This window comes from Xyrauchen texanus, chromosome 45 (genome assembly GCF_025860055.1).
Source record: "Xyrauchen texanus isolate HMW12.3.18 chromosome 45, RBS_HiC_50CHRs, whole genome shotgun sequence".
Taxonomy (NCBI): Eukaryota; Metazoa; Chordata; class Actinopteri; order Cypriniformes; family Catostomidae; genus Xyrauchen; species Xyrauchen texanus.
Genome location: NC_068320.1, coordinates 26,193,181 through 26,217,861, shown reverse-complemented (window position 1 = coordinate 26,217,861; position 24,681 = coordinate 26,193,181). Strand labels below are relative to the sequence as shown.

Here is a 24,681-nt window from a genome sequence, read left to right as displayed (position 1 = left end):
GCGACCGACTTTGGATAAGCGGTTGAAGATGGATGGATGGATGTTTTTTTTAATCACTGAAAGATTACTTTTTCTAAATCCTACAGCGTTCATTGGATTCTAACTTAAAACGTGTCATGATGCTTCTTTGGCTGCTCATGCTGCCTGTAATGGGCCCTGGTATTACAACTATATTTTTAACTATATTTTTATTTTATGCATTAAACATTTTTAATCTACTTACAGTGTCTGTTTGGTTGAAATGACGGATCCTCTGATAAAAAAACAAAACACTTCTACATCACTTAAGAGCAAATACATAATTATCAGATATATCGAATATCGTCAATAGGTTGAAAGATAGATATAATTTGAGATATAATTTTTGTAGTCATATCGCCCAACCCTTCTTGCAACAGAACTGAGAAGTGGTAAAATGTGCTTAATTGTCATGAAGTTAAAGTCGCAATGCATACAATTCAAAAACATGCTTCTTTCTCACTAAGCAAAATGCAATTTCCTCCTCTTTTTCTTTAGATTTTTTTTGTGACCTGGACATGTTCTTGAGAGGTTCCATGAGATGCACGCCTATAAAAGTATCCCATCATGATGTAGTCTTCAGGCCTCAAATGTTTTGCAGTTCATTATTCACAGTCTCTCTCTAACACTGACAGAAGAGGTTTCTGCTCGGTCTAGTCATTAATAGGGAGAGTGTGTGAGATTTAAAGTTTTTTGCAGTTAGCTCTGTTCTTGTCATTATAAAGGCAGATACAGGTCTGTGTGAGCACTAATGGCTCATTATATTATTATGATGTGTGTGTGTGTGTGTGTGTGTGCTTACCAGAGCGCTCTCAGGATCACCCTGAGATTCAGCACAAGGCTCCATATTTCTCCAGAAGCCTCTGGTCAGCGATGATTAGAGTTCTGCATGTCTGTAGAGACACAAACACACACATTTAACATCTTATCCATTAACAATCAGCATTTATGGACAAATTCCAGAAATTCTGAGATGAAGATCGCTCACGGCTGCTGATAAGGCAATAAGCTTGTAGCCAAATGTCATGTAATCATAATGAATAATTGTAATGTTTTCCAGTTTCGATGGACACACACACAAACACAAAACAGGAAGTTCTGCGGCAATGTTTCTCTTCCTCTTGGTACAAAGCAATTTGTGATGTCTTATGTGTATACTGCTGTTTGATCTGAAAATATTACACATGAAATGCACAAACAGAGGAGAGGTCAGTTTCCCCCTTTTTGTTTTTACCTTTCCAAATGTATCATTTATGTTCCGTGAATCTTAAAAGACATAATTCATATTTGTCTCTTTTGTGGCTACTAAATAAACATCAGTAAGATTTAAAAACATCATCCAGGCAAAGATTTATTCATTGGCATTGTCAAGGAAACACTAATTGATGTGCAATCATTAGCAACAGCTGCTAGGGACAAAAAGAAAAATAATCACACACACTTTAGCTCTAGCTCGCTTGCCACAAATTGTCTTCTTTCACTCCATCGTAACAAACTGATACTTTGTAAACATGACTTTGTTTCCAGGTGGAATGATACAAATCTGTGAACCCTGACTTCTATAATTTGCATGAAGCCACATTATATTATATATAGCAATGTTTGTGATATATATACTCCACTAAATGAGCAAACCAGACTTCCTCTATTCTCTCACATCTTTGTTACTTTTTCATTACGAATGCAAGTCTGCGAATTGGCTCTAGACAATTACTGATCATCTCTTTGGCAATCAGACAAAATATTGTGCTGTTCTAACACAGATGGCTCTTATTTGAAGCTCAAACATTAACTGTGCTCGTCGTCACACTTGCTTCAGATAATTCGCTTTTCTCCTCGCTTAAAATGGCCTCTGTATCCCTGCCACCCACCCGTCAGTCAAACGACCCACGCTTGCCCAGAAACGGCGTAACCATCCTCAGGTGCCAAAGAGACCCAGATTCAACACTTAGTCTGTTAACTGCTCTGACCAAAGTTTCACTGACAGAAACTTCTCATCTTTAATTAGACAATTAGTTCATGGAGTTAAAAAAAAAGAGAGAGAGAGAGAGAGAAAGTAGCCATGGGCAAACCGGCCTTATGGGCTGTGAAACTGTAAAGGTAGAGCGTGACAACTTGATTTATATCCTTTAACTGTTCAGTTCTCCACTTACATTTATAATTGTGTCTATAGTGCATTTTCTCTACCCATCCATCTATCTAAATAACTACTGCCCTATCCATTCATCCATCCATTCATCCATCCATCAATCTATCTTTGCATACATATATACTGTACATACATACATACATCTATCTTTTCATCCATCATCCATCCAAATACTGACCCATCCATCCATTCATCCATCCATCAATCTATATTTGCATACATACATACTGTAAATACATACATACATCTAGCTTTCCATCCATCCATCCAACTACTGACCCATGCATCCATCATGTCAACTAGTGACTCATCTATCCATCCATCCACCCATCCAGCCATCTAAATAACTTTTGACCTATCATCAATTCATCCATACATCTGTCTATCTTTCCATTAAACTATCCATCCGTCCAATAATTCAATTTATCTATCTATTTAAATAACTATTGACCCATCCATCCATCCATCTTTCCATCATCCATCTATAACTAACTACTGACCAATCCATCCATCCATCTGACTATCTGTCTATCTATCTACCTATTCATCCACCCATCTGTCTATCTATCCATCTATAATCTATTTATCTAAATAACTACTGACCCATCCATCTATCCAACTACTGACCCATCCATTCATTCGTCTATATATCCATCTATCAAACTATTGACCCATCCATCCATCCATCCATCATTTATCTATCCATCCATCCATCCATCATTTATCTTTCCATCCATCCATCCATCCATCCATCTATCCAACTACTGACCCATCCATTCATTCGTCTATATATCCATCCATCCATCTATCAAACTATTGACCCATCCATCCATCCATCCATCCATCATTTATCTTTCCATCCATCCATCCATCCATCCATCCATCTATAACTAACTACTGACCCATCCATCCATCCAGGGGTGAAAATTTCATCAAAATGTTGGGGGGGACAATAAACATAACAATTCTCAAGAGCAATTTTTGAAGGGGACACCAAGGGGTTTTTTGTTGTTGCCCCGTTTACATTTGTATTATTTTATTTCTTAAACAATTAATTTAAGAATATATCATTATATTATTTACAATACACATATTTTAATAATATTTTAGGGGGGGACAACCCTCAGATAACCCTCAGTCCTGACCCCCGACCCCCCCGCGATTTCCGCCTATGCATCCATCTGACTGTCTGTCTGTCTATCTATCTACCTATTCATCCACCCATCTGTCTATCTATCCATCTATAATCTATTTATCTAAATAACTACTGACCCATCCATTCATTCGTCTATATATCCATCCATCCATCCATCCATCCATCAAACTATTGACCCATCCATCCATCCATCCATCCATCCATACATTTATCTATCCATCCATCCATCATTTATCTTTCCATCCATCCATCTATAACTAACTACTGACCCATCCATCCATCTGACTGTCTGTCTGTCTCTCTGTCTGTCTATCAAACTATCCATTCATCCATCTGTCTATCTATCCATCTATAATCTATTTATCTAAATAACTACTGACCCATCCATCCAATCAATCAATCAATCAATCAATCAATCAACTCATCCATCCATCCATCCATCCATCCATCTCTGTCTGTCTCTCTATCTAAATAACTACTGACCTTTCCATCCATTTGATTAATTACCGACCCATCAATCAATCAACCCATCCATCCATCTAAATAACTACTGACCAATCAATCCATCCATCCATCCATCTCTGTCTTTCTCTATCTATCTAAATAACTACTGACCTTTCCATCCATCCAGGATGGTTTGTTTTATCATCAACTCAATTCAGAGCAGGGTGTTAAATTGTTGAAGTGTCACTGCTGGTGACTGACTAGTCAACACAATGTGTGTGACTGTAGAAAAGGTCCGGGTTGGGCAGATAAAGGTCCGGGTGAACAGTTTTCACAGTTCATTTGAGTCCGTTTTAATCACAAATAACCAGCAATCGCTGTACAGCATTACTCAAATAAACAGTTCACTATTCAGCTTCACACCACACAAGCCTCTCTCTCTCTCGAGGAGAGAGAGAGAGAGAGAGAGAGAGAGAGAGAGAGAGCCTTGTGTGGTGTCAAGCTGAAAAGCGGACTTCAACCTGCGTGCCACACCGGCCTCGCATTCCAGCGAGGGGCGGCGGGAGTATTTAAGGAGAAGAGACAGCGGCAGAAGGGAGAGAGGTGTACGAAGCTTGTCCGTGTGTCTGAATGTCTTTATGATTTGATGCAGCTGGCTGAAAAGCAGTGCATTTTTTTTTGTTACTTAGTACACTGAAAAGTATCATTAAATGTCTACGTGTTTGTCAAGCCGGTCCCAGCTTCCTCCTTACCTTCTTAAGCGTTACAGTGACTTTAAGAGGGACCTTCCCTCTAGAAGTCACATTAACACATACACACTAGTCTACCAGTGGGGGGGAGGGACCGTCTAGAATGTGACCTGTGTGTGTGTGTACATTAATAAAGCCTCTTGAATATGTATCAATATGTATGAAAATGTAATATGTACACAAACGCTGCACACCAAGGCAATTTGGAAACAGTTCCAGGCGCGACATCAAAGGAAACTTCAATGCTTTCAGTGAAGCTCAAAGTGGGTGCAGGTGAATGCTGGTCTGAGAACAGTGCTTGAAGCTGCAGGCAGTCCAGCAAACAGGAGCAACAAGCAATATTTAGCTTGAGAAATGGCCCTCCTTTCCTTTTCAACATCTAGTCTGACCATATAACATGCTAAAGTCTTTCAATCACTGAAGACTGTAACCTTCCCTGATTTAGTTATGGGTGATATAGCTGGGAAAAAATTATATATATATTTATTTATTTTTTCATCATCCTTTTGTTGAAATTCAATACATCTCGAAATATATCTCATCTGAAATGGCTTAAAATGGTACTTTTTCAATCAGAAGAACCACTATTTTAGCCAAACAACCATTGTTGCCATTTAAACTGTTTGATGCAAGAAATAAAATAAATAAAATGAAAACTTTTCCACTAAATTAACACAAAATATGATTATGAATAATTTCATGCTTAGCTGCCAATAATTCACCACACAAAACCCAACATGGTTGTTACGAACCATGCTCATGCAAATTTAATGTAGTCTGGATCATATTAACATTTACCTTGTGCAGTTTTCTTAAACTTTTAAGCATTAAGAATAAAATAATAAGCTAAATATTAATAACAACAGTCTTGACCATCACCACATAAGTATCGTTTGAAAGCTTAAACGGGGGGGCTGGGTAGCTCAGTGAGTAAAGACACTGACTACCACCTCTGGAGTCATGGGTTTGAATCCAGGGCATGCTGAGTGACTCCAGCCAGGTCTCCTAAGCAACCAAATTGGCCCAGTTGCTAGGGTGGATAGAGTCACATGGGGTAACCTCCTTGTGGTTGCTATAATGTGATTCTTGCTCTCGGTGGGGTGCGTGGTGAGGTGTGCATGGATGCCACGGAGAAGAGCATGAAGACTCCACATGTGCCAAGACTAGGTTCCCCCCTCAACAATTCAGGATGTGCAGATTGATGGTCTTAGAAGTCATCCAAATATGGGCAGAGAGGATCGTTCACTCGAATTACATATGGCCACCAGGAAATGGCACCAAGCACTTGGTGTTTTGGAACAAAACAAAGGCAGGTTTTCGGAGCTACCTTATTTACGCCCCGAGATATATAATGTAAAATAAGAAAAAAGTAAATTTTTGGCTCAATTGATTTTGGTGAATTGTTTCTTAGGCTGAGAGTCTCAGAATTGATCATAATCTATATAATTAAAAAATGTGAAAAGTTTTCTTTAAAATTATCCCAAACAACTGACCCTCCTTGTTTTTTTTGGTCAAGTTTTAAGCCTTTAATTTTGGGTATGCCACTGAAACAGGAAATCTTACAGGGTTCATGGTTTTTAAGGAAGAGGTCACATCAGGTAACCTGTCCATGTTGACATTTGTCTCATTTGGGTCCCTCAAATATTTGGGGGAGTTTCTCATGGAGTTTCCTCCTTGCTAGGGTGGATAGAGTCACATGGGGTAACTCGCCTCACTGGCTGTTTTGAAACATTGTGTATTGTGAAAAGCCGTATACAAATTAAACTAATTTAAAGATTGGGGAACAGAAATAGAGAAAAAAAGGAACATCTGTATATAGAAGTAAACCACGATGGCCAAAATAACTCAGAACAATGTGAAACCAAAAACAAACATGCTCAAGTATATCTACTAACAGATGCAGATCACTGTTTTCACAGTTCCCAAGCTTCCCAAGGTTTAAAACTACACAGGAAAAAGCCATTCAGGTAGGCAGCCTAATTCAACATGCATGACCCACTTTCTCCAATGCTGGAGGGTTTCCTCTTCAACAGACTATCCAGAGACAGTCATGATGGGCCTGGCTGTAGTTTTAAAATAAGTATAAGGGATGGAGTTAGGTTTAGCTGAGAGTTAAAGAGTTAGCACTTGATTTCTGTCTACCAAAGGATCTCCTGGCCTATTCATGTACGCACTAATAATGTCAGTGGCCCAGTTTACATGTGTTTTGTGCAATCCGATCACAAGTGGACACTGGACAGGCAAGATACATAATTGTTTACACCTAAACATAATAATCATCTCTTCAGACCACTTTTTAAAATGTTACAATTGGACGGTTATTGTCTTTTAAAGCCGCACGTAACCGGCAAAGTTTCAAATCTTGTTTTAGTGCCTCGGTTGATTGACAGGTGAGTAGGCGGTGCTTTCATGCTGTTCGAACGCATTTGAATAAGTGTTTACAATAGAGGTCGTCACGGGTCCACCCAAACCCGAGGACAGTTCCAGGTCTGGGTCCCATTCTTGTACTTCGGGTCCCAGGTCTGTTTAACATCTGCAGTGACGCGATGACTTTACCAATTGATGATTGGCTCTCTTATTTAGGAGGCGGGACTTATTCCGCCATATCGGTGTTTGACAGATGACGTAAACCAAAGTGCATTATTGGCGTTGGCGCAATTTGTGAGATATTGTGGTTGGAGTTCATTCGCTTTGTATATCTAAAATCTATGATCAGACATGTCGCAGAGAGCACAGATGATGGCAAATTAGGGATGCTAACATCAGCGGCCGTGGCACTGAATGAGCAATCGTTGTTATAGTTCAAAAGGGCAAACAGTGGAAGTTATCGTATTATGCGAGATACAAAGAAACCGCAAAGCCACAAAGTCGGGTTTACATTTGCCACCGTGACCACAATTGGACTTTTGAAGCTGAAATAATGAGTGGATTATACATGTTCTTTCATCAGCAAGTGAGGAACAGCATGGAGGTTATTACGCCATCTTTATTGGCAAGGAGGATGGATTGTATGCGTCACGGTCAGGTACAGGAGAGAAGGCTACTAACGTTACTTTAGGTAAGACACAAAGGTTTATTTTCAAAACTTGTTAATAACAATTAGCTGTGGGATCTGTGCCGATCGGGTTCAATCGGGTCTGTGTGTCCAGCCCGGGTCTGGATTTCAAATAATAGACTGGTCCGAGTCGGTTCTAGGTAGTACATTTACGGCATTTCTCAGTTCTGCACGGGTCTGGGTCCAATCTTTCAAATAATAGACGGGTCTGGGTCGGATCCGGATAGCACATTTCCGTGTCTCTTCGGGCACACATTTTTGGACCCGTGAAGACCTCTAGCTTACTCTACGAGCCCACAGTGGTCAACTGCATTTTCGACCATCTCGGGATGTGGCTGAAGTGGACCCCGTTTACACCAGCGTTTGTCCCATCACCCCCAAACGCATCTGAACGCTGTTCATGACGTAGTCCAAAAACCCCCAAAAGAATTCGCCATGGGTTCTCTCTGGAGTTTCCTATAATGGGTGTTTTGAACTTATGAGTAAAATAAGGTCTGTGGTAAACATTACTTGGTGATCCGTGGACATTTTGTTCTACAACATAAAAGACACACAGTAACACCTCAAAGGTGAATTTTGAAGCCATAATGAATGACATAATTCATTTTAATCAAGTTATATGTAGCAGCATTTTAGTCTATTTTAGCCCATTTCTATCTTTATACATATTGCATATTGTTTTGTTTTCTTTCCTAAGACAGGAAAAAGAATATTAAGTGAAATTTAAGTCACATTTCAGCACTTTGAAAAGTACGCGATTAAATCTGATAGCACTAGTAAAAATGTATCGCCTTACAAATCATGCGCTACAGTAAAGTGTTTAGATGTCATAAAACAGCATTGTGAGATGAACAGGATGAAAAGTAAGTGTTTATGAACTGATAATCTTTCGTTTTACCCGTATCACTTGTGAAAGTGAATAAAAGTCATTGTTGTTGTAGCGCCTATAATGTTCATTTCACCAGAAAACTGATGTGGTGCGTGCAACGAGGCATGTAAAAATCACTTTGCAAAAATGTAGGTATAGTAACGTGTTTCTTTAAGACCAGGTTGCGAAAGAAAATTCGGATTTATCTAAGCTCCTGAGGGAAAACAAGTCATGTGAGAGGCATATAACAGAGGTTTAGAGTAGATTCTTTTGGCCATTTTCCCATAACCAAACTTAGAGGGTATATGTGTGGGTGTGAGTACCATTCATCTGCTTTTGCAATGTCAGTGACATTCAGACAAATGTGTGTCATTCCCAACAGCTACACACACACACACACACACACACAGTAAATGTGTGCCACTAACTATATTATTGCTCTAACTAAATTATATCAAGACGCTGTGATTCATTTGAGCGTTTGATTAGTAAAACACATTTTATTAAGCCTGCCAGCTCGAACACAATCTCTCACTATAGTTCTTCCCTTTATTGCGCTGTTTCAGTTTTATTACACACTTCTCAGAATGACTGTGAGAGTGCTTGTCTGGCCCAGGTGGCAGCATGGATACTGTAGTGTTGCAGTAAAAATAACATATTTTTCACACTTTTCTACTCAGCCTGCCTCTGCGAGCACAAGCGACTGTTGTCTACCCCACTGAGACACTGAACAAACCCTGAATGGTTCATACAATCACCACAGTGGATTACACATTCATTTAGAAGAGAGTCTGACAATGCATAAACTCAAACTGGGACAAATTTGACACTTTTGATCAACTCTGCCATGGCTCAAACCTATAACCGTTCAATTTGAGCCACTGATTACTAAATAAGCCAGAGCTGATCAAATATGGCTGATGCAGCCTGTCAACACGCCACCATCACTATCTCTATCTCTCTTTCTCATTCTCTTACACTTTTCAGCACCAGGGCTTAGACAGATTAGCAGGTCAACTCCGTGTAACAAGGCAAGAGTCGCTGCTCACATCCGAGCAGCTTTCCATGACGTAACCTCGTCAGATAGACACCCTGATTGTTTATCAAGACTCGTTCTTCAAAATCTACTGTATTCCCATCTGTTGAAGCATTTATAGACACACGGAGCACACAAAACCATTAATCTGAGGGATAAACAAGTGTAGACTACATCTAATTCAATTTTGTAATGAACATCAACCACTAAATGACTTTAAGTTGCTTAATCTTTTTGACTTTCTAGTGTTTTTCGGCTGCCATATCACCCTGCGGCTATTGCCTGGTTGCCCACTAAAGCTAAGCAGGGTTGAGCCTGGCCAGTACCTGGATGGGAGACCTCCTGGGGAAAACCAAGGTTGCTGCTGGAAGTGGTATTAGGGAGGCCAGCAGGGGGTGCTCACCCTACGGTCTGTGTGGGTCCTAATGCCCCAGTATAGTGACGGGGACACTATACTGTAAAAGAAAGCACCGTCTTTCGGATGGGATGTTAAACTGAGGTCTTGACTCTCTGTGGTCATTAAAAATCCCTAGGGCACTTTCTCGTACAGAGTAGGGTTTAACCCCTGGTGTCCTAGCCAAATTACCCCCATCGGCCCCTATCTGTCATGGCCTCCTAATAATCTCCATCCCTGAATTGGCTACATCACTCTACCATCTTCTCTCCACCAATAGCTGGTGTGTGTGGGTGTGGTGGCGTTCTGGCGCACTATGGCTGCTGTCGCATCATCCAGGTGGATGATGCACACTGGTGGTGGTTGAGGAGATTCCCCCAATACTATGTAAAGTGCTTTGAGTTTGAGAAAAGCGCTATATAAATGTAAGTTGTTGTTGTTGTTGTTTTGTCCAACGAGACAAGTGAATCATTTTTGTCCCAACAAAGTTCAAACCAGTATCAAACCAGTTCACCACAAGAAAACCACTGGTTGATCTCATTTATAGGCCAAAAGTAAAGAGTAGAAAAAATACACAAATAACAAGAATCTTTTATTTCCTCATTTCGGTAACCACGGGCGGTTTGACTGACTGACAGGTAGCTTATGTGTGTGCGCGCTATCTGAGAGGTCTCGCGGAGTAGCGGATACGTATCTAAACGTTAGGGATGTCATAAAGTAACTATATATCGATTATTGATCAGCACGTTATTTTATCAGAATATATATATTTTTAAGGATTGGAAATATTCAAATTAGCTGACATTTAAATTAGAAGCCTAATTTGCATGCTTTCCAATTCTCTCAATTGGTCTTCTGTTTAATAGTGTGGCGTAATATTATTTATTTAAAGTACTATTTGAGAGATTTCCAGCGACATATGACACATGGCTATTTGATCAGTTTGATGTTTTTACTGATTTCAGAGCACTTGTTCAGTTCTGGTCAATACATTTTATTGTATTAATTTATCAAATTCTGAATGTTTAATTGAATGCTTGATACTGCTGTTAAAAGGATAGTTCACCCAAAAATTAAAATACTCTCAGAAGATTTTTAGAAGAATAGCTCTGTAGGTCCATACAATGCAAGTATATGGTAGCCAGATTTTTGAAGCTCAAAAAAAGCACTCCAGTGGTTTAATCCATGTCTTCAGAGGTCATACGATAGGTGTGGGTGAGAAACAGATCATTTTTAAAGTAATTTTTTCTTACCCACAGCTATCATATCACTTTTAAAGACATGGATTTAACCACTAGCGTCATATGGATTACTTTTATACAGCTTTTATGTGCTTTTTGGACTTTCAGATTTCTGGTAACCATTCACTTGCATTGTATGGACCTACAGAGCTGAGATATTCTTTTAAAAATCATCAAGAAAGTCATCACATCTGGGATGGCATGAGGGTGAGTAAATGATGGGAGAATTTTCATTTTTTGGGGTGAATTATTCCTTTAACAGCTAAAATCACTATTTATTTTATTTTGTATCTTTGTTGATCATTTTTATTTATTTAATCGCTTGTAATGTGTTTATTCGTTCCTATTTTATTATCAACGGAAATGCGTAGTACAGTCGATGGAAATGTGTACGTATGTGGCTGGCACAAGTCAAAATAAAAGAGCCTCTTAAAAAATACACATGGATGTTTACATCGATGACGTTGCATCACTGGTTATTTGATTGATACATCGATTCAGATTGATGGATCGTTACAACCCTAGTTAGTATTTTGTTGTGGCATCGAAATTGACATACTAGTCAAACTCCTTTTATATGAAGCATTTACATTTACATTTATGCATTTGGCAGATGCTTTTATCCAAAGCGACTTACAGAGCACTTATTACAGGGACAATCCCCCCGGAGCAACCTGGAGTTAAGTGCCTTACTCAAGGACACAATGGTGGTGGCTGTGGGGATCGAACCAGCAAATTTCTGATTAACAGTTATGGGCTTTAGCCCACTACACCACCACCACTCTGGTTGCAATGATTGCAAACCGATTTGAATTGGTAACACCGTATAAATACTAGCCCTTGAGTTTGTTGTGCGCACAAACTGAAGTAGAGTTTCTGAAGAAATATGTGAGGTGCTTGCCCGGGCAAAACTGAACGGCATAATGCTTGGATGCCAGGGTATTGTTATGCGGTTGCTAAGGTGTTCTGGTTGGCTGCTTGCTGACCAAAGTGAAAAGAGTCCACACCCTAGTCTCTACGATTTACTAGTCTCTTGATGTGGCTCAGGTCTATCATTCAATATAAGTCAATGGGATTTTCACCTGTTTTATCTTCCGCCAGGCGAAAACGTATCTAAGCTGCTCAACATGCAGTATGAGTTACGCACCAAAGTGCACAATAATACTTAGTTAAATGTTCATATTGGACAAACAAAGAATGGAAAGACAAAAGAGAGGAAAAACTACTAGAACAAGTGAACTAAATCTGTTTAGCCCGATGTGAGAAGAGGAACTTTAAACAGATTAAGAGCTTTAGAAAATGTCAGACTGTGTCAGTGTTTCATGTCAGCGTACCAACAGTTTAAAATTGCATTAGATATGCAAATATGAGCATTCAAGTCAACTTCCATGTAAACTGAAACACTGAAGCTCTCAGGGAAGTCAACACCTGACCGCAACGCTGACCTGTGTGGCCAACAAACAAGTTTACAAGTTAAGAAATAAACAAGATAATGCAAATCATTCTGACGCAGAGCCAGAAACGGCTTGTGACATCTCCAGGTGACATTTTTATGAGCGGCGACAAAGGTCGACTTCATTTATTAACTGAGCCAGGAAAATTAATTATATAAAAACGGCCACACAAAAGACAAACTACGTCATACATCCTGCGCTTCAGGCCACCAGCTGTAAATACTAATGGAGATTTTGTCCAACGCCACCCAAATATCAATCTCTTTAATCTTTGATATTTAATCAGCGACCAGATTCACAACAGTGTGCAGACAGTTAAAGATGTCTTTAAGTGGCTTGACTGTGTTTTCAATGAAAGAGAATTTAAAACTCGACCCGAGGCGAAGCAATAATTGAACAATTACACTGAATAAGGTTGGACGGCAAAGAAAAACAATCGACCCACTGTGTGTATAATGTGTCAGCTCTCTACGGTGTCCTTAAAGGACAAACACATCTCAACTATTCAGTGCTGTAGGGGAGGCAGAATCTTACAAGTGGTGACAAGCATTCATATCGACCCGACATCAAGGAGCAGTCACACCCAAAATGAGGTGTTCAGCAGCACCTCTTCTACCACATTGCTCAAATACTGCATTAGGCTTAACTTTTGTGGAATGCAGTTCTGGTTTTTCCAATTGTTTTAATGTTGCTTAGGGTTACATTGTCTATTTGGGCTCTGTTAAAATTGTAAGTTGTGATAGTCTTGGTAGAATCAGTTCCTTAAAATGGGGTGAAATGATAAAACCACATGTCATTGTTTTCCAGAACTTTTTATTTTATTTTATTTATTTTACAGCTATTAATGCAAATAAGAATCCTGCTAAATGGTACATTTGTAACATAATAATACATAAATGAATAAATAAATAGGGCTTGGTTTCGATACAGTTTTCCGATTCTGAAGCTCTCAATTTCGATTCATTTGGGAATAGGTTATTTCATGATGTCCATTTTGCTTAAATATAAAAGCAAATCTAAATATCAATTTCGATACCACGACAAGAAACTAATTTGAGTAAACATGGTTGCAAGCTTTCAAGTGATAATTTAGGACAAATGAAGCGCAGGTAATAAACTAGGAAACAGAAACAAATACAAACAATAGAACAAAAGATGCAAATAAAGAAAACAGGAATATTTATGCTTTAAGGAATATTCGGGTTCAATACAAGTTAAGCTCAATCGACAGCATGTGCATAATAATATCGATTACCACCAAAAAATAACTTTGACTTGGTCCTCATTTTCTTTAGAAAAAGCAAAAGTTTCACAGTGAGGCACTTACAATGCATAAAATTGCTTAATAACCTTTTCTGTGTAAAGTTATGTCCAATTTTACAACTTCGTTGCCATGAAGATGTAATGTAAACAAACCCTACAACCCTAAAATGACATATTAAACAACTTTGCAGCTCAAATAATACACAAGTTTCAACAGAAGATTTCATATATGTGCTTTTATAAAATCATAATATTTCTGCCTTTAACTCTTTAAAGGAGACCTATTATGTCCCTTTTTACAAGATGCAATATAAGTCTCAGGTGTCCCCAGAATGTGTCTGTGAATGTGTCTCAAAATAATATTTCTATAGGTCTAAGCACATAACTGGTAATCTGGTAATCAGAAGGACGCTGGTTCGAGCCCCACAGCCACCACCATTGTGTCCTTGAGTAAGGCACTTAACTCCAGGTTGCTCCGGGGGGATTGTCCCTGTAATAAGGGCTCTGTAAGTCGCTTTGGATAAAAGCGTCTGCCAAATGCATTAACGTAAATATAAATAATATATTTGTCTGTGAGTAAAACAAATAAGCTGGTTGTTTTCTGCTCTTTAAGAGCTTTCCAACAACATATGATACATGGCTATTATATCAGTGTGATGTTTTTAATCATTGCAATAATTAAATACAGTGCCATTTATTTTTAATAAATTATCAAAATGGAACATTTCTGATTTCTCTGTAAATTTCAAAGCACATGTTCAGTTTTGTTCATAATGCCTACATGTATTGTAAAGTACAGCTTCTAAGTTTTCAAACGATACATATTTTGTTTTGGTCACAACTGGAGTTATTAAAATTATGACGACAGTTTTTTCTCCCGCCCTTAAAGTTTTAAACCCTCCAAACATTGGCTCCATTCACTTCCATTGTAAGTGCCTCAACGTAACACATATTTTAGCTTTTTTAAAGAATAGGAGGGGCGAATCAAATTTATTTTTGGTGGTATTTAACATTACACCACAAATTCTGTCGAGGATGATGATTTATCTGATTTATTTTTATTTTTTTTACCCAGCCCTAGAAATAAATACATACTATTATAACAAATAATTAATAAATATTGCCGAACCTTTTAACAACAAGGAGGTTCTAGTGAAAATGTGGGGCAAGGAGAGTCTGAAAAACTGCCCTGACCGGGACAGCAGAAAAAACTGGCTGAGCCCTGTAGTAGATATTTTCTTTCAACGTCTTTCCTCACAGCTGGTCACACTCCCTGCCGTTCACCTTTGTGAGAGGTCTATATTTTGTTCGGCCCCCGGCACATACACAAACACCCTTAACAACAGCTCTCAGCTGGGAATCTGTGCGATGTGGGCAAGCAGGATTCCTTCAGCCAGAACTAAACTTCATTAACATGACAATGAAGACATCAAAGAAAGACCCTCAACCACAGCAGAGGAGACCAGAAAGTCCAACAGATACTCAGCCATTAACCAAATTTTCATTTTACTGGGTGAACTATTCCTTTAAGATGTTAATTTACAGGGCTTGACATTAACGCTGGTCCGCTTGTCTGAGACAAGTGGATTTTTGAAGGGGCAAGTGAAAGACTTTTACTTGCCCAACCGGACAAGCAGACTGATTAAATCGTCAATAACTAAAAAATAACCAGCTGTATTTGTGATAGCCTAGACTTGTCACTTATTACAAAGTTCATATTCTTATTCTGCTGTTGAAAATAATCCAGAGGGCGTCATTTTATAATTCGCAAGCGATCTAATAACAGCTGTGCTGTTTGATTGACAGGTGGAGTATGTGTGTGTGTGTGTGTGTTCCGAAACTTTTCACGCTAATGCGCACCTGAACGTTCAAATACATTTCGCTGTCCTTTTCTGCAGATCGCGTTTTGTGGTCCGTTCTGCATAACGCGGCCGCTCATTTTAGCTTATCGCGGCCCATTCGGCACGTTTCACGGCCGACCCACCGGCCCGCTTGGATGGCCAGTCCACCCCTGATCGCCCCCAAAGTGCGTCGGCTCACCGGGGTGATGCCCGGTATGCCAGACTACCAGTCCAGCCCTGCCTACTGCTTTTAAAAACTATTTAAAGCTGTTTAAAAAGCACTGAATTTTCTTAATTATTTTTGAATCCATTTCTATTCATTGCTGTTTTATCGTTATTTTATTACTGACTGTTTACTAGTCTTGAATAATTAAGAACTTGAAACCATTCTTCCATAATTATCAAATTAGTTGGTGTTATTATTTGTTGTGGTATTAAAGATGGTCAAGTCAAGTCAAGTGGTTTTTATTGTCGTACAGTACACAGCGAAACGAGACAACGTTCCTCCAGGACCATGGTGCTACATAAAAACAACATAGGACAAACACAGAACCACATGAGACTACACAACTATATAAACTACCTATATATACCTATATAAAGTGCACGTGCAAACATGTGCAAAACGTACGGTACAGTACAAGACATTTCTGTACCGCTGACACTGAGTGCTATTGTTGTGTTATTTCTTATAACTGAAGTTCTTCTTTTCAAAGGTCTACATCATTAACCTCATCTAAAACCAAAGCACCACCCCAGTAGATTCTTTACAAGACTCAAGAAGAGGCATGTCGTGTGGTTTAATAAGCCTGATGTGAGCAATGCAATCTGAGTTCTTTCCATACACAGCTGAAGTCAGAAGTTTACATACACTAAGGTTGAAGTCATTAAAACTCATTTTTTAATCACTCCACAGATTTTTATATTAGCAAACTATAGTTTTGGCAAATCGTTTAGGACATCTACTTTGTGCATGACATGAGTCATTTTCCCGGCAATTGTTTACAGACTGATTGTTTCACTTTTAATTGACTATATCACAATTCTAATGAGTCAGAAGTTTACATACACTTGGTTAACTGTGCCTTTAAGCAGCTTGGAAAATTCCAGAAAATTATGTCAAGCCTTTAGACAATCAGCTTCTGATAGGAGGTGCACTGAATTTGAGGTGTACCTGTGGATGTATTTTAAGGCCTACCTTAAAACTCAGTGCCTCTTTGCTTGACATCATGGGAAAATCAAAAGAAATCAGCCAAGACCTCAGAAAAACAATTGTGGGCCTCCACAAGTCTGGTTCATCCTTGGGAGCAATTTCCAAATGCCTGAGTTACCACGTTCATCTTGTACAAACAATAGAACACAAGTATAAACACCATGGGACCATGATCATACCGCTCAGGAAGGAGACTCATTCTGTCTCCTAGAGATGAACGTAGTTTGGTGCGAAAAGTGCAAATCAATCCCAGAACAGCAGCAAAGGACTTTGTAAAGATGCTGGAGGAAACAGGTAGACGAGTATCTAGATCCACAGTAAATCGAGTCCTATATCGACATAACCTGAAAGGCTGCTCGGCAAGGAAGAAGCTACTGCTCCAAAACCACCATAAACAAGCCAGACTACAGATTGCAAGAGCACATGGGGATAAAGATCTTACGTTTTGGAGAAATGTCCTCTGGCCTGATGAAACAAAAATTTAACTGTTTGGCCATAATGACCATCGTTATGTTTGGAGGAAAAAGGGTGAGGCTTCCAAGCTGAAGAACACTATCCCAACCGTGAAGCACGGGGGCGGCAGTATCATGTTGTGGGGGTGCTTTGCTGCAGGAGGGACTGGTGCACTTCACAAAATAGATGGCATCATGAGGAAGGAAACTGATGTGGATATATTGAAGCAACATCTCAAGGCATCAGGCAGGAAGTTAAAGCTCGGTCACAAATGGGTCTTCCAAATGGACAATGACCCCAAGCATACCTCCAAAGTTGTGGCAAAATGGCTTAAGGACAACAAAGTCAAGGTATTGGAGTGGCCATAATAAAGACCTGACCTCAAACTGAACTGAACTGTAAGCGTGTGCAATTAAGGAGACCTACAAACCTGACTCGGTTACTCCAGTTCTGTCTGGAGGAACGGGACAAAATTCTTAACTTATTGATGCTTGTGGAAGGATAGCCAAAACATTTGACCCAAGTTAAACAATTTAAAGGCAATGCTACCAGATACTAACAAAGTGTATGTAAACTTCTCACCCACTGGAAATGTGATGAAAGAATAAAAGCTGAAATAAATTATTCTCTCTACTATTTTTCTGACATTGGATTGGATATATGTCTCTAAAAAGAGTTTTCAAATTCTTGTAGTTTTCAGAGGCATGCAAGCAGGTTTCAACACCTTTCACTGGCTCAAATCAAGAAACCCCTCACAGGTTTAACATTCACAGTCTTATGAAGGACATCACAGCAACACTGGTGTAATGAAGGTGATGGATTTAATTAGGATTAAAACTCCATTTGATTTGGAATTCAGGCAAAGTGAAGGTAGCGTCGGGAGATTAAGGCTGCTGACTTGAGGGCTTCCATGTCAACAGGGTTCGTCATTTATATAAATTAATCTGCCGGGGCGCTGAGGGTTTGATCCTGAGCACATGCCTAGACCAGGTGAAAATAGCTGGGATTTTGTGCTGTGACCACGACCATCTGGTACCAACTCATTAAACTAAGCATGTTTACAGTCGATCAGAAATTTAAACAAATAATTAAATGTCAATTAAGAAAGCTTAATTCAACATAGATTTTTTTTAGACATTCTGATATGTTTCCATACATTTTAGTGGTTTATCTGAAGGTTTAGTTTCATATGAAACTTGACATAATGATTAGTGATAAGATTTTCCACCGCACTGCAGGATACAAACATAATTATCAAGAGAATTAGTTGAATTAATTATTTCAAACTGGATTTGGATTCTGTCCTGTTTGTGTTTCAGCTGCCAATACTATGAAAAATATGACGACAAATATTGACGACAAATACATCAGCGTCAGTAACATCATGGAAATGGAAAATCCATTTGACAGGCAAATGACGACCAGTGTCTCTAGTCTTTGGTAATGTTGTTTGAGTTGTACACGTGCACCCTTTCCTACAAAACAGTCTGTTGGTAAATTGCTGGTAAATAATGAAAATAGAGAAAATGACTTACAAACATGATGTTCTTCTGAATTTTGGATCTTGAATCAAGAAGATCTATTCAAAGAAAGATGAAGGTGTAGCTGTGATGTACTGAACATTGTAGCGAATTCTGCTGTATGCAATATTGTTTTCCAAAAAAACAATGTCTTTATTAATTTATGACTTGCTTGATTTGTAAAATAATAATAATAATAAGATTTAATGAAAGTTAGAAGACAAACACAATGTGCTTAAGCTGACAACCAACAATCAATTATAATCTTTCATGCCTTCATTGAACACATCCCATTAAACATTCATAGAGCTGTGTATAAAGTAAGTGAACCCTTGGATTTAATAACTGGTCGATCCTTCTTTTGCAGCAATAACCTCAACCGAGTGTTTCCGGTAGCTGCGGATTTGACCTGCACAACGTTCAGAAGGAATTTTGGACCATTCTTCCTTACAGAAGTGCTTTAGCTCAGCCAAATTCGTAGGATGTCTGGTGTGAATGGCTCTCTTGAGGTCATTCCACGGCATCTCTATTGGGTTAAGACCTGGGCTTTGACTGGGACACTCCAAAATGTGGATTTTCTTTTTTTGAAGCCATTCTGTTGTGGATTTACATCCATGTTTAGGGTCATTGTCCTGCTGCATCATCCAACTTCTATTGAGCTTCAGCTGGTGCACTGCCACCCTGACATTATCCTGTTGGATATCGGGGCGACTGTGGCTCAGGTGGGTCGACTGCTAATCGCAGGGTTGGCAGTTCGATTCCCAGCCCACAAGACTCCACATGCCGAAGTGTCCTTGGGCAAGACACTGAACCCCAAGTTGCTCCCAAATGGGAGGCTAGCACCTTGCATGGCAGCTCTGTCACAATTGGTGTGTGAATGTGAGTGTGGATGGGTGGTTGGGACACAGTGTAAAGTGCTTTGGTAACCTCTAAGGTTAAAAAAAGCGCTATATAAGTGCAGACCATTTTACCATTTACCATCTTTATAAAGTTGGGAATTAGTTTTTCCTTCGATGATGGCAAGCGGTCCAGCAGCAAAGCAGCCCCAAATCACGATGCTCCCTCCACTGCACTTCACCGTTGGGGTGATGCTTTCATGTTGGTATGCAGTGCCCTTTTTACACCATACATACTGATGCATGTTCTTCCCAAACAATTAAACTTTAGTTTCATCAGTCCACAAAACATTTCCCCAGTACTGTTGTGGAGCGACAAGGTGGTCTTTGGCAAACTTCAGGCATGCAACAATGTTTTAGTTGGAAAGTATCGGCTTCCTTTGTAGTGTCCTGCCATGGACACCATGTTTGATTAATGTTTTCCATATAATAGACTCATGAACAGAGATGTTAATCAGTTACAGTGATTCCTTCAAGTTTTTATCTGTCACTCTAGGGTTATTTTTGAGCTCAATGAGCATTCTGTGGTGTGCCCTTTTAGTCATCTTGGCTGGACGGCCACTTCTAGAGAGAGTACCTATAGTACTAAATCATCTCCATTTATAGACAATTTATCTATCAGATGAATATCTAAGTTCTTTCAGATAACTTTGTAACCCTTTCCAGCTTCATGCAAAGCAACAATTCTTGATCGTCTTCTGAGATCTCTCTTTTGCGATGCATCTTCTGAATAGCTAAATAAAAATGTTTGAATGCTTTTTATAAGTCAAAGTAGCTCTAAATGGATGCCAGGTTTGCCATCTCCTGACCCCAATTCGTTTTTGTTGGTGTCATTAGCCTAGGGGTTCTCATACTTTTTCCAACCTACATATGTTTGAATGATGTATTCAATATGTACAAGAACAACACAATCATTTTGTGTCATGTTTTTGGTCATTACTGTAACTTAGATGAAGTTCAAATGAGATTTTAAGAAAAATATATAGATAAAAGTAAAGGCCACTGTAGTAGTTGTGTCGTTACGGTTTTCATTATTACTAACTACTATATAACACAATTACTACGTATTATATTTCACAATGCCACATTAACTATTCAGCGTAGAAAGCCACGTGGAAGTGCGTGTTGTCAGGTTTCAGCTTCAGAGAGAAAGTGGAAACATGAACCTTTACGCAAAGGTCAGAGTTACCACCAGTACTGTGCAATATGAGTATGTTCACTGCATCACAACCAGAATTTAGAGGGGTTGTGTATCCGTTCACGTCTAATCTTACGGGATCAGAGCCTAAAACAACAAGACAGGGTAAACTGTGTGAATGAGGTTCAGTTTGTGGTTTGGCCTTTCCCTTTCTGAAAAGGCATCGAATGCTTAAAGGAATATTCCAGGTTCAATACAAATTAAGCTCAATCGACAGCATTTGTAGAATAATGTTTATTTCTTTAAAATAAAGGCACATACAATGGAAGTGAATGGCACCAATCTGTAAATATTAAAATAGCCACTTTTTCAGAAGTATAGCCACAAGATTTACATTTACATTTATGCATTTGGCAGACGCTTTTATACAAAGCGACTTACAGTGCACTTATTACAGGGACAATCCCCCCGGAGCAACCTGGAGTTAAGTGCCTTGCTCAAGGACACAATGGTGGTGGCTGTTGGGATCGAACCAGCAACCTTCTGATTAACAGTTATGTGCTTTAGCCCACTACGCCACCACCTCTCCAGATGTAAACAATATGTGTTAACATGACTTTCGCTTACTAACCTTTTCTGTGTAACTATGTTGCCATGACGACGTAACTCTGTAAACTCTAAAACAACAGTTCAAATGACAATGTAAACAACTTTAAGCTCAAATACTACATGAGGTTTAACAGTAGAAATAATGCAAGTGCTTTTATACAATTATAAGCTTCACATTTCTGTCTTTAAACCCTCAAAAAATCCTAAAAATACAACTCCAATTCCTAAAACGTTGGGACAGTGTTAAAAATACTAATAAAAACAGAAAGGAGTGATTTGTAAATTATATTCAACCTTTGCTATAATCAAATGACTACAACTACACATTATATGATGTTTTACCTTGTACCTATGTACAGTAATTTCAAATCAGACGATTGCAACACGCTCCAAAAAAGTTGGGACAGTCACGTGTTTACCAATGTGAAACATCACCATTTCTTCTAATAACACTTATTAAGCATTTGGACACTGGACACAATCCATTCATCCATTCTGCAGGTCTTCAGCTGCACAATTGTACGGGGTCTTCGTTGCCTTATTGTGCAGTTCATAATGCACCACACATTCTCAATTGGAGATGGTCAGGACTGCAGGCAGGCCAATCTAGCACCCGCACTTTCTGCTTATTCGGTCAAAGTGGTTTGAAGTTGTCCTGCTGAAAATGCCGGGATATCCCTGGAAGATGGTGCTGAATGGCAGTATATGCTGCTCCAAAATTTTTACATATCTGTCTGCATTAATGGTGCCCTCACAGAGGTATGAGTGGCCCAGACAACATGACGGCTATGTTTTGCAAAAACTTTTTGAAAGGTGGACTCATCTGACCAAAACACACATTTCCACTGTTCTACTTTCCATCTCCGATGAGACCAAGCTCAGAGAAGTCGGCAGCGCTTCTGGACAGTGTTGATGTACGGCTTCTCCTTTACATAGTGAATGGTGTTGACGAAGTAAGGTTTACTAAAGTAATCCCAAGCCCATGTTTACAAATGCTGTCAATTGAGCTTGCATTGAACATGTAATATTTCTTTAATTAATAGAATAAATGCAATAATAGTCAATTGGGCTTTACGTTAATAAAAAAAATAATTAATATGCATGTGATAAAGTCGCATATCAAGTAGTCCCTTCCTATTATAACAGCTGACTGAATGACAGGAACCGATTAAATGGTCACACTTTATATATTATTGCGTTAATGTTACTGAATACTTGAAAAAACACAGTGTTACACCAATTAACGACATGTGTAATTATTTTGTGAATCTGCTTGCAAAAACACATAGTTATTTCTGCTATTACTTAAGTAATTAGCCCAAGTATAATTCTGTAATATGTGTAACACTGACACCAAAATAAAGAGTTACCCATTAATTATGGTAATTACACATGTAATACACACTTCACAACAAATAAAACAATTGTGGCAAGATAAATAATGTGTAGATAAACCAATAAATGTACTTTGTAACCATAGTTTCCATACCGTATTATCTTGGTATTAGCAAGCACTGCCATAAACGAAGTAATTAAAAAAAAATTTGCGGACATGGTTTCAGATGGTAATACCATGATACTTAATTACTATGATTATACTGCATTAACAATAACTGTACGACGTAAACTAAGGATATTTGCATTAAACATAAATATTCTAATTTAGCTTGCAAACAAAAAAAGAAGCTCTTACATAACAAAAATGCTCTCTGCATTGAATCATTGAATTAGAGGTAGACCGATATATATCAGTTTTACAGATTAATCGGTGCCGATAGCTGCTTTTTGGGACTATCGGTTCTCTGCAAAAAGCTATGCCGACAGGTTTTTTTTGTCATTTCAAAATAAGAGTCCCTGGTGGGGTGGTATGGGTAGCTCACTGACTACCACCAGGGCGTGCTGAGTGACTCCAGCCAGGTCTCCTAAGCTGCCAAATTGGCCCGGTTGCTAGGTAGGGTAGAGTCACATGGGCCAACCTCCTTGTGGTCGCTATAATGTGGTTCTCGCTCTCGGTGGGGCGCGTGGTGAGTTGTGTATGGATGCCGCAGTGGATGGCATGAAACCTCCACACACGCTATGTCTCCATGGTAACGCGTTCAACAAGCCACGTGATAAGAGGCGCGGATTGAAGGTCTCAGACGCGGATTGAGGCGAGTCACTACGCCACCATGAGGACTTGGAGCGCATTAGGAATTCCAAATTGGGGAGAAAAAAAATACAATAAGTGTCCCTATTGTGATTCGGGCTTGTTTATACTTAAAAGCCGTGCGCGATATGCACCAAATCTTAATTTTTTCTGGTTATGATTGGGTTTTTGTGTCAAACAAAAAAAATGCATCTGGGATTTTATTCATATTGAACTCTTTGTCTTTGCCCACCATAGTAAAGAAAGAATAAAATATTTTGTAAATCGATTTTAAAAACATCGGGCGATTAATCGGTTATCAGCCTTTCCCACCACCTTAGTTATAGGTATCGGCACAATCCACTATCGGTCGAACTCTACACTGAATATCATGGTTATAGGATTTATAAGAAATCCAAATCTACAGACAAGAAAATCATATTTAAATGTAAGAAGCATGATCCATGCACAAGAACACAACAAATGCAACATGTAGGCTAGACTAAAAACCTAGTGAGCTGCCTACCTAGACAGCATAATTTGTAATTGTGAAGAGTACTTCAACATTGGTAGTGTCTAAAAACATGGTATTGTCTTGGTTTACCATAGTACCATTTTATAGCGCTTATGGCGATCAAAACTGCTGTCTAGGTAGGCAGCTCACTTGGTTTTAAACACAGCCTATGGTGCTATTCCCGCACGCTGTCTAGATAGGCAGCACACTAGATTTGCAGACACAGCCAGTGGGTCATATAAAATTATAAACATGAACACAAACCTTATTTGTCCACGTTGAAGTCTTCCTGAGGGGAAATCAGCCTTTAAAATTGCAAAATAATATAAAATTTGAATTTTGTAGCTTGCGTCGTCTGACGAGAATCCGTGTGTCAGTCTATCAGTAAATGGGTTGAAACTTCTCAAGCGTATTTTAAAATGTACAGTCCTATATCCAAATGGGAAAATATATAACGCTGTTATTGTGAACGCTGTTAATGTTTAGTTGCGATTTAAATGCCCTGAATTGCGATACTGCCGCACGTCTGTCTTTTCCTTCCTCTG

The 24,681-nt window shown here is 39.0% G+C and overlaps 1 protein-coding gene across 4 annotated transcripts in view; it reads right to left on the bottom strand.

Annotated features, from left to right (window-relative positions):
• The window catches only part of LOC127637183 (oxysterol-binding protein-related protein 8-like), a 92,309-nt gene extending 67,628 nt beyond the window's left edge, over positions 1–24,681 (bottom strand). For 3 of the 4 annotated variants that reach the window (XM_052118118.1, XM_052118123.1, XM_052118124.1), the window contains exons 1-2: positions 24,401–24,681; positions 821–911 (exon numbers count right to left, since the gene is read on the bottom strand). In XM_052118118.1, the coding sequence (XP_051974078.1) occupies positions 821–865 (45 nt within the window). In that variant the 5' untranslated portion in view covers positions 866–911; positions 24,401–24,681. Of the gene's footprint in view, positions 1–820; positions 912–16,866; positions 17,009–24,400 lie in introns of all 4 variants that reach the window. The other variant, XM_052118119.1, reaches the window with a different exon arrangement.